General features: G+C 35.8%; 3 protein-coding genes across 3 annotated transcripts; all 3 read right to left on the bottom strand.

The window, feature by feature from the left end:
• Positions 1-1,419: 1,419 nt before the first annotated feature.
• Positions 1,420-2,509, bottom strand: LOC119262456 (high choriolytic enzyme 1-like). The gene is made up of 4 exons (XM_037534633.1): positions 2,387-2,509; positions 2,133-2,273; positions 1,922-2,039; positions 1,420-1,807 (listed from the first exon to the last, which is right to left on the bottom strand). Exons 1-4 carry the CDS (start codon positions 2,505-2,507, stop codon positions 1,420-1,422), a joined length of 768 nt encoding a protein of 255 aa, XP_037390530.1. The 5' UTR covers positions 2,508-2,509.
• Positions 2,510-4,855: 2,346 nt separating this feature from the next.
• On the bottom strand, positions 4,856-5,944 carry LOC119262460 (high choriolytic enzyme 1-like). Its single transcript, XM_037534638.1, is given in 4 exon segments — positions 4,856-5,243; positions 5,358-5,475; positions 5,569-5,709; positions 5,824-5,944. Coding segments are annotated over 4 exon segments (768 nt in total).
• Positions 5,945-8,290: 2,346 nt separating this feature from the next.
• Positions 8,291-9,381, bottom strand: LOC119262457 (high choriolytic enzyme 1-like). The gene is made up of 4 exons (XM_037534634.1): positions 9,259-9,381; positions 9,004-9,144; positions 8,793-8,910; positions 8,291-8,678 (listed from the first exon to the last, which is right to left on the bottom strand). The coding sequence occupies exons 1-4, from the start codon at positions 9,377-9,379 to the stop codon at positions 8,291-8,293; spliced, it is 768 nt and encodes a 255-aa protein (XP_037390531.1). The 5' UTR covers positions 9,380-9,381.
• Positions 9,382-10,858: the final 1,477 nt, after the last annotated feature.

Raw genomic sequence — 10,858 nt, 5'->3', positions numbered from 1 at the left:
TAAAAAATCCAAAACGTATGAATAAAAAAAAACTATTTTTTTTTCATACTGAATTTCCTTTGCCAAATGAAATTTTTTGTAAAAATAATTTTCAAAATTCAGAATTTTCCCAAAGGATAGCTTATTTTCAAATGAATGTAGATATATGATGAAATGCATTTTACATCATGTCTTAATTTCTGCATTGTTACTTACTGTCTTAGATCTATCTGATTTGGATTTATTTTAAACTCAAACTTAATATAATACACTAATCATCAGTATCTGTTCAATAGCATTCACCAATCTGTAGCCAAGTTTATTTTTAACTGTACATTTTATGGTTGATTTAAAATTTCAAACATTTATCATGAAGCTAATAGACAATGCCAATTACAACAGGTAGTTTCAAATGATTTCAAACACTAAAACTGAAAGAAATGGAGAAACTAGGTTTTGCTTCAACAACAGTGATATGTTGATCATTTTTTTCTTACAGTAAAAAAACTTGAAAACAGCAGAGGCGACCATGTTTTGTCAGTGCCTTTGTGTTGCCAGCTGAAGTTCGCAGAAATCAAACAGAGGGCGACAAAAATAATGCCGATTTATTGTCATCCAAAAACTTACTTCCTGTGTAAGATAGCTTCAGTGATACAGGTTTACTTTCATCCAAGTACATCACACAAATAAATCATGTTTGGTGGGAAGAGGTCTTAAGTGTTTAGAGTACACAAAATATGAAGAAAATATCAGCTTTTATGAGCAAAATAAAAATATTTGATTTTTTTTTCAAGTTCATCGAATACATGACATTTTATAAATTACTGTTCATCATTTTACTTTACATTCAGACACCTGTGCTAAAGTGTGTACATGAGTTTGTTTATATGGATAGACTTCTATGTTAGAATTTTGAGCAGTTCTGTAAATTCAAAATTTTTTATTCTAATTTGAAAATTGAACTTACATTAAAATATCCATCAGTCTAGTGATGAAGAATGATGACTGAGGTTATGTTAAACTCATTTTCCGGTATTTTTGTGAAAAAGCCATCTTCGCTTGTAATGAAGAATTTTTGCTAATTATCAGAATTAAGTTTTAAAATATTTGCATGGTGACAATAAAAAGTATTTGTCATATTTAGCTGTGAGTTTGTTTAAACTGCTGCCTACACATCACTGTGGTGGAATGAATGGAAGAAATGTAAACTTCTTTCAGATAATGTCATAGATGTGAAAGAGCTGAACTACTGAGGCTCTTAGCATGGTCTAATAATATTTACATTGTGATGATCACCTTTAATAAAGGACATGACATTCAAAGAATACACTCCAGGTTAAATGCTTTGCTTTTTTATTATGCAGTGATGATATTTATGACTTACATTAATCATTAAACTACGACATTGTTATATCAATCATTGATGACAACAAGAACATCTCAGCAATTGTAGAGAATGTTGATCCTCTTGATGTCAATGGCGGAGAGGTCCACTCTCTGTCCGATCGGCACTGATGGATCAGGAATAGGAGTGATGGTGTCCTGCCCGTTGATGGAGAAAGCCGTTTTCCCATAGTGCATCACGGAGGAGTAATCGTACGGTGTGTTGAGGTTGTTGGTGTTCTCCTTGTTGAAATTGTACTGCATTGTTGGTGAGATGTTTGCCCAGTTGATCCTCACGTAGCGGTCACGGTCACTCCTGGTATGCTCGTGGTAGAAACCCAGCGCATGGTTCAGCTCGTGCTGGGCAATGCCGTGGTACACACAGCCGTTCCTGCTGAGGGAGACCACCTGCACTCCACCTTGTCTGCCCACTGCAGAGTAGCACCTGAGACGAAATGGGGAAGATTGTTCACATCACTGAAGTACAGCTATGGACAGTGAGCTTAAAACAGGAGTAAAGCTGATCTAAAAGCTCTGTAGATGGTTCAGCTGCTCTCACCCATCTCTGCTCTGAATGCTGAGGTAGTCAGCTTCAAAGGTTCTGGAAACAAAGCGAATGCAGGTTTTGCTGTGGAAGGTCGCCATGGCGCCGGCAATAACAGACCTGTCAGAGGAAGCTGTAAAGGATATAAGCAACAAATAATTTGATAATAGCATTAATGAATCAGGTAATGGGGAATACAGATTGTGAAGATCGACCTTTTACTCACAGAAATCATTGCTCACTGTGAAAGGCACCAGCACTAAGCCATTTGAGGACTTCTTCCAAAAGCAGTTGTTGCTGGGGCAGACCAGAGCATTCCTGGTTCTTGGTAAAACTATGTCTCCCTCCACCAACAGTTCCCTGGATCCTTCATACACAGATGGAGATGGAAATTTGATCAGGCAAAGCAGAATTTTGGAACATGTTATTCAGATATAAAAATTGACCATCTAGAATCAGGAGAATCAGCAGGTTTCTGACCGTTGTTGATTGTCAGAATGTTTCTTGTGATGTCCACATGCTGAGTCTCCATGAGAGGCACAGCCTGCGAGAGGCCGAGCAGCAGCAGGGCTAGAATGGAGAGAGAGGCTGTGGGCTCCATGTTGCTTCAGTGTGTGGAGATCTGGATGCTCCTTCACCGTAGCTCAGTGTCTAAACCATGTGAGATCTGGTCTTTTATACACATGGACACTCATTGGTGTGGCTGTTTGGGGATTAAAGCTAGGCTGTAGTGTCCACTGTCTAATGTGTTTATCTAAAGGGAGGCCCTCTGGACGCAGGGTTTGGATTTTAAAACATAATTTTGATTTTTAAGACTGGACGTATCTCCTCCTCCTCAGCATATATCTACTTTGGTGATCCACAGAGGTTCATTCTAGGAACTCTTTTATTGTCTTAAAGTCCCATGTTCTCTCTTCATTGCTCTGCTGCTCCACAGTTCTACCTTCTGTTGAAACTGAGTGAAACTCATTCAAACACTCAATCTGTCTAATATGTATAAATAGATAGACGAGCCCCTGCATCCACCAGTTATTCTAAAACCTTACTGAATTAGAATGGTTCAGAGTTTGTTTGGTTAAACTCCACTAATGTTCAAGTGTTAGTTGTGTTTACAGTGGTCCCTTATTTTTGGGAGTAACTCAAAAGGAAAAAAAAACAATTCTCCTTGGAAAAATGGCAAAATCCAAAAGTAAATACTTTCATTATGATAATAAAATGAAACATAGAAATGTAAAAGTTCCACTTTAAGAATCATACAAAGGAAACAAGTAAGTTTTGAAAAAAGGCTTTAAATATTTTAGATTTTTTATCTTCATGCAAAAAATAACTAATTTTCTTGAAAAATTTGAAAGAAAATGTTAAAAAAATAGCAAGTTAAATATTTGCAAGAGATGAAAAATGCATCCTGAATTCAATAGTATTAAAGACATTAATTTAATCGATTTATTTGAAACATTTTAGATACATCCAGACATCATTTTGAATTCCCTATTAAAATTGGACAAATCCTAGCAAATTTCAAAATTAAAATAAAAAATCCAAAACGTATGAATAAAAAAAAACTATTTTTTTTTCATACTGAATTTCCTTTGCCAAATGAAATTTTTTGTAAAAATAATTTTCAAAATTCAGAATTTTCCCAAAGGATAGCTTATTTTCAAATGAATGTAGATATATGATGAAATGCATTTTACATCATGTCTTAATTTCTGCATTGTTACTTACTGTCTTAGATCTATCTGATTTGGATTTATTTTAAACTCAAACTTAATATAATACACTAATCATCAGTATCTGTTCAATAGCATTCACCAATCTGTAGCCAAGTTTATTTTTAACTGTACATTTTATGGTTGATTTAAAATTTCAAACATTTATCATGAAGCTAATAGACAATGCCAATTACAACAGGTAGTTTCAAATGATTTCAAACACTAAAACTGAAAGAAATGGAGAAACTAGGTTTTGCTTCAACAACAGTGATATGTTGATCATTTTTTTCTTACAGTAAAAAAACTTGAAAACAGCAGAGGCGACCATGTTTGGTCAGTGCCTTTGTGTTGCCAGCTGAAGTTCGCAGAAATCAAACAGAGGGCGACAAAAATAATGCCGATTTATTGTCATCCAAAAACTTACTTCCTGTGTAAGATAGCTTCAGTGATACAGGTTTACTTTCATCCAAGTACATCACACAAATAAATCATGTTTGGTGGGAAGAGGTCTTAAGTGTTTAGAGTACACAAAATATGAAGAAAATATCAGCTTTTATGAGCAAAATAAAAATATTTGATTTTTTTTTCAAGTTCATCGAATACATGACATTTTATAAATTACTGTTCATCATTTTACTTTACATTCAGACACCTGTGCTAAAGTGTGTACATGAGTTTGTTTATATGGATAGACTTCTATGTTAGAATTTTGAGCAGTTCTGTAAATTCAAAATTTTTTATTCTAATTTGAAAATTGAACTTACATTAAAATATCCATCAGTCTAGTGATGAAGAATGATGACTGAGGTTATGTTAAACTCATTTTCCGGTATTTTTGTGAAAAAGCCATCTTCGCTTGTAATGAAGAATTTTTGCTAATTATCAGAATTAAGTTTTAAAATATTTGCATGGTGACAATAAAAAGTATTTGTCATATTTAGCTGTGAGTTTGTTTAAACTGCTGCCTACACATCACTGTGGTGGAATGAATGTAAGAAATGTAAACTTCTTTCAGATAATGTCATAGATGTCAAAGAGTTGAACTGCTGAGGCTCTCAGCATGGTCTAATAATATTTACATTGTGATGATCACCTTTAATAAAGGACATGACATTCAAAGAATACACTCCAGGTTAAATGCTTTGCTTTTTTATTATGCAGTGATGATATTTATGACTTACATTAATCATTAAACTACGACATTGTTATATCAATCATTGATGACAACAAGAACATCTCAGCAATTGTAGAGAATGTTGATCCTCTTGATGTCAATGGCGGAGAGGTCCACTCTCTGTCCGATCGGCACTGATGGATCAGGAATAGGAGTGATGGTGTCCTGCCCGTTGATGGAGAAAGCCGTTTTCCCATAGTGCATCACGGAGGAGTAATCGTACGGTGTGTTGAGGTTGTTGGTGTTCTCCTTGTTGAAATTGTACTGCATTGTTGGTGAGATGTTTGCCCAGTTGATCCTCACGTAGCGGTCGCGGTCACTCCTGGTATGCTCGTGGTAGAAACCCAGCGCGTGGTTCAGCTCGTGCTGGGCAATGCCGTGGTACACACAGCCGTTCCTGCTGAGGGAGACCACCTGCACTCCACCTTGTCTGCCCACTGCAGAGTAGCACCTGAGACGAAATGGGGAAGATTGTTCACATCACTGAAGTACAGCTATGGACAGTGAGCTTAAAACAGGAGTAAAGCTGATCTAAAAGCTCTGTAGATGGTTCAGCTGCTCTCACCCATCTCTGCTCTGAATGCTGAGGTAGTCAGCTTCAAAGGTTCTGGAAACAAAGCGAATGCAGGTTTTGCTGTGGAAGGTCGCCATGGCGCCGGCAATGACAGACCTGTCAGAGGAAGCTGTAAAGGATATAAGCAACAAATAATTTGATAATAGCATTAATGAATCAGGTAATGGGGAATACAGATTGTGAAGATCGACCTTTTACTCACAGAAATCATTGCTCACTGTGAAAGGCACCAGCACTAAGCCATTTGAGGACTTCTTCCAAAAGCAGTTGTTACTGGGGCAGACCAGAGCATTCCTGGTTCTTGGTAAAACTATGTCTCCCTCCACCAACAGTTCCCTGGATCCTTCATACACAGATGGAGATGGAAATTTGATCAGGCAAAGCAGAATGTTGGAACATGTTATTCAGATATAAAAATTGACCATCTAGAATCAGGAGAATCAGCAGGTTATCTGACCGTTGTTGATTGTCAGAATGTTTCTTGTGATGTCCACATGCTGAGTCTCCATGAGAGGCACAGCCTGCTAGAGGCCGAGCAGCAGCAGGGCTAGAATGGAGAGAGAGGCTGTGGGCTCCATGTTGCTTCAGTGTGTGGAGATCTGGATGCTCCTTCACCGTAGCTCAGTGTCTAAACCATGTGAGATCTGGTCTTTTATACACATGGACACTCATTGGTGTGGCTGTTTGGGGATTAAAGCTAGGCTGTAGTGTCCACTGTCTAATGTGTTTATCTAAAGGGAGGCCCTCTGGACGCAGGGTTTGGATTTTAAAACATAATTTTGATTTTTAAGACTGGACGTATCTCCTCCTCCTCAGCATATATCTACTTTGGTGATCCACAGAGCTTCATTCCAGGGATTCTTTTATTGTCTTAAAGTCCCATGTCCTCTCTTCATTGCTCTGCTGCTCCACAGTTCTACCTTCTGTTGAAACTGAGTGAAACTCATTCAAACACTCAATCTGTCTAATATGTATAAATAGATAGACGAGCCCCTGCATCCACCAGTTATTCTAAAACCTTACTGAATTAGAATGGTTCAGAGTTTGTTTGGTTAAACTCCACTAATGTTCAAGTGTTAGTTGTGTTTACAGTGGTCCCTTATTTTTGGGAGTAACTCAAAAGGAAAAAAAAACAATTCTCCTTGGAAAAATGGCAAAATCCAAAAGTAAATACTTTCATTATGATAATAAAATGAAACATAGAAATGTAAAAGTTCCACTTTAAGAATCATACAAAGGAAACAAGTAAGTTTTGAAAAAAGGCTTTAAATATTTTAGATTTTTTATCTTCATGCAAAAAATAACTAATTTTCTTAAATATTTAAAAGAAAATGTTAAAAAATAGCAAGTTAAATATTTGCAAGAGATGAAAAATGCATCCTGAATTCAATAGTATTAAAGACATTAATTTAATCGATTTATTTGAAACATTTTAGATACATCCAGACATCATTTTGAATTCCCTATTAAAATTGGACAAATCCTAGCAAATTTCAAAATTAAAATAAAAAATCCAAAACGTATGAATAAAAAAAAACTATTTTTTTTTCATACTGAATTTCCTTTGCCAAATGAAATTTTTTGTAAAAATAATTTTCAAAATTCAGAATTTTCCCAAAGGATAGCTTATTTTCAAATGAATGTAGATATATGATGAAATGCATTTTACATCATGTCTTAATTTCTGCATTGTTACTTACTGTCTTAGATCTATCTGATTTGGATTTATTTTAAACTCAAACTTAATATAATACACTAATCATCAGTATCTGTTCAATAGCATTCACCAATCTGTAGCCAAGTTTATTTTTAACTGTACATTTTATGGTTGATTTAAAATTTCAAACATTTATCATGAAGCTAATAGACAATGCCAATTACAACAGGTAGTTTCAAATGATTTCAAACACTAAAACTGAAAGAAATGGAGAAACTAGGTTTTGCTTCAACAACAGTGATATGTTGATCATTTTTTTCTTACAGTAAAAAAACTTGAAAACAGCAGAGGCGACCATGTTTGGTCAGTGCCTTTGTGTTGCCAGCTGAAGTTCGCAGAAATCAAACAGAGGGCGACAAAAATAATGCCGATTTATTGTCATCCAAAAACTTACTTCCTGTGTAAGATAGCTTCAGTGATACAGGTTTACTTTCATCCAAGTACATCACACAAATAAATCATGTTTGGTGGGAAGAGGTCTTAAGTGTTTAGAGTACACAAAATATGAAGAAAATATCAGCTATTATGAGCAAAATAAAAATATTTGATTTTTTTTTCAAGTTCATCGAATACATGACATTTTATAAATTACTGTTCATCATTTTACTTTACATTCAGACACCTGTGCTAAAGTGTGTACATGAGTTTGTTTATATGGATAGACTTCTATGTTAGAATTTTGAGCAGTTCTGTAAATTCAAAATTTTTTATTCTAATTTGAAAATTGAACTTACATTAAAATATCCATCAGTCTAGTGATGAAGAATGATGACTGAGGTTATGTTAAACTCATTTTCCGGTATTTTTGTGAAAAAGCCATCTTCGCTTGTAATGAAGAATTTTTGCTAATTATCAGAATTAAGTTTTAAAATATTTGCATGGTGACAATAAAAAGTATTTGTCATATTTAGCTGTGAGTTTGTTTAAACTGCTGCCTACACATCACTGTGGTGGAATGAATGGAAGAAATGTAAACTTCTTTCAGATAATGTCATAGATGTCAAAGAGTTGAACTACTGAGGCTCTTAGCATGGTTTAATAATATTTACATTGTGATGATCACCTTTAATAAAGGACATGACATTCAAAGAATACACTCCAGGTTAAATGCTTTGCTTTTTTATTATGTAGTGATGATATTTATGACTTACATTAATCATTAAACTACGACATTGTTATATCAATCATTGATGACAACAAGAACATCTCAGCAATTGTAGAGAATGTTGATCCTCTTGATGTCAATGGCGGAGAGGTCCACTCTCTGTCCGATCGGCACTGATGGATCAGGAATAGGAGTGATGGTGTCCTGCCCGTTGATGGAGAAAGCCGTTTTCCCATAGTGCATCACGGAGGAGTAATCGTACGGTGTGTTGAGGTTGTTGGTGTTCTCCTTGTTGAAATTGTACTGCATTGTTGGTGAGATGTTTGCCCAGTTGATCCTCACGTAGCGGTCACGGTCACTCCTGGTATGCTCGTGGTAGAAACCCAGCGCATGGTTCAGCTCGTGCTGGGCAATGCCGTGGTACACACAGCCGTTCCTGCTGAGGGAGACCACCTGCACTCCACCTTGTCTGCCCACTGCAGAGTAGCACCTGAGACGAAATGGGGAAGATTGTTCACATCACTGAAGTACAGCTATGGACAGTGAGCTTAAAACAGGAGTAAAGCTGATCTAAAAGCTCTGTAGATGGTTCAGCTGCTCTCACCCATCTCTGCTCTGAATGCTGAGGTAGTCAGCTTCAAAGGTTCTAGAAACAAAGCGAATGCAGGTTTTGCTGTGGAAGGTCGCCATGGCGCCGGCAATGACAGACCTGTCAGAGGAAGCTGTAAAGGATATAAGCAACAAATAATTTGATAATAGCATTAATGAATCAGGTAATGGGGAATACAGATTGTGAAGATCAACCTTTTACTCACAGAAATCATTGCTCACTGTGAAAGGCACCAGTACTAAGCCATTTGAGGACTTCTTCCAAAAGCAGTTGTTGCTGGGGCAGACCAGAGCATTCCTGGTTCTTGGTAAAACTATGTCTCCCTCCACCAACAGTTCCCTGGATCCTTCATACACAGATGGAGATGGAAATTTGATCAGGCAAAGCAGAATTTTGGAACATGTTATTCAGATATAAAAATTGACCATCTAGAATCAGGAGAATCAGCAGGTTATCTGACCGTTGTTGATTGTCAGAATGTTTCTTGTGATGTCCACATGCTGAGTCTCCATGAGAGGCACAGCCTGCGAGAGGCCGAGCAGCAGCAGGGCTAGAATGGAGAGAGAGGCTGTGGGCTCCATGTTGCTTCAGTGTGTGGAGATCTGGATGCTCCTTCACCGTAGCTCAGTGTCTAAACCCTGTCAGATCTGGCCTTTTATACACATGGACACTCATTGGTGTGGCTGTTTGGGGAATAAAGCTAGGCTGTAGTGTCCACTGTCTAATGTGTTTATCTAAAGGGAGGCCCTCTGGACGCAGGGTTTGGATTTTAAAACATAATTTTGATTTTTAAGACTGGACGTATCTCCTCCTCCTCAGCATATATCTACTTTGGTGATCCACAGAGCTTCATTCTAGGAACTCTTTTATTGTCTTAAAGTCCCATGTTCTCTCTTCATTGCTCTGCTGCTCCACAGTTCTACCTTCTGTTGAAACTGAGTGAAACTCATTCAAACACTCAATCTGTCTAATATGTATAAATAGATAGACGAGCCCCTGCATCCACCAGTTATTCTAAAACCTTACTGAATTAGAATGGTTCAGAGTTTGTTTGGTTAAACTCCACTAATGTTCAAGTGTTAGTTGTGTTTACAGTGGTCCCTTATTTTTGGGAGTAACTCAAAAGGAAAAAAAAACAATTCTCCTTGGAAAAATGGCAAAATCCAAAAGTAAATACTTTCATTATGATAATAAAATGAAACATAGAAATGTAAAAGTTCCACTTTAAGAATCATACAAAGGAAACAAGTAAGTTTTGAAAAAAGGCTTTAAATATTTTAGATTTTTTATCTTCATGCAAAAAATAACTAATTTTCTTGAAAAATTTGAAAGAAAATGTTAAAAAAATAGCAAGTTAAATATTTGCAAGAGATGAAAAATGCATCCTGAATTCAATAGTATTAAAGACATTAATTTAATCGATTTATTTGAAACATTTTAGATACATCCAGACATCATTTTGAATTCCCTATTAAAATTGGACAAATCCTAGCAAATTTCAAAATTAAAATAAAAAATCCAAAACGTATGAATAAAAAAAAACTATTTTTTTTTCATACTGAATTTCCTTTGCCAAATGAAATTTTTTGTAAAATTAATTTTCAAAATTCAGAATTTTCCCAAAGGATAGCTTATTTTCAAATGAATGTAGATATATGATGAAATGCATTTTACATCATGTCTTAATTTCTGCATTGTTACTTACTGTCTTAGATCTATCTGATTTGGATTTATTTTAAACTCAAACTTAATATAATACACTAATCATCAGTATCTGTTCAATAGCATTCACCAATCTGTAGCCAAGTTTATTTTTAACTGTACATTTTATGGTTGATTTAAAATTTCAAACATTTATCATGAAGCTAATAGACAATGCCAATTACAACAGGTAGTTTCAAATGATTTCAAACACTAAAACTGAAAGAAATGGAGAAACTAGGTTTTGCTTCAACAACAGTGATATGTTGATCATTTTTTTCTTACAGTAAAAAAACTTGAAAACAGCAGAGGCGACCATGTTTGGTCAGTGCCTTTGTGTTGCCAGCTGAAGTTCGCAG

Source organism: Pygocentrus nattereri, chromosome 25, assembly GCF_015220715.1.
Source record: "Pygocentrus nattereri isolate fPygNat1 chromosome 25, fPygNat1.pri, whole genome shotgun sequence".
Lineage (NCBI taxonomy): Eukaryota > Metazoa > Chordata > Actinopteri > Characiformes > Serrasalmidae > Pygocentrus > Pygocentrus nattereri.
Note: the sequence above shows the minus strand (reverse complement) of the source record. Positions and strands in the feature narration are given on the sequence as shown.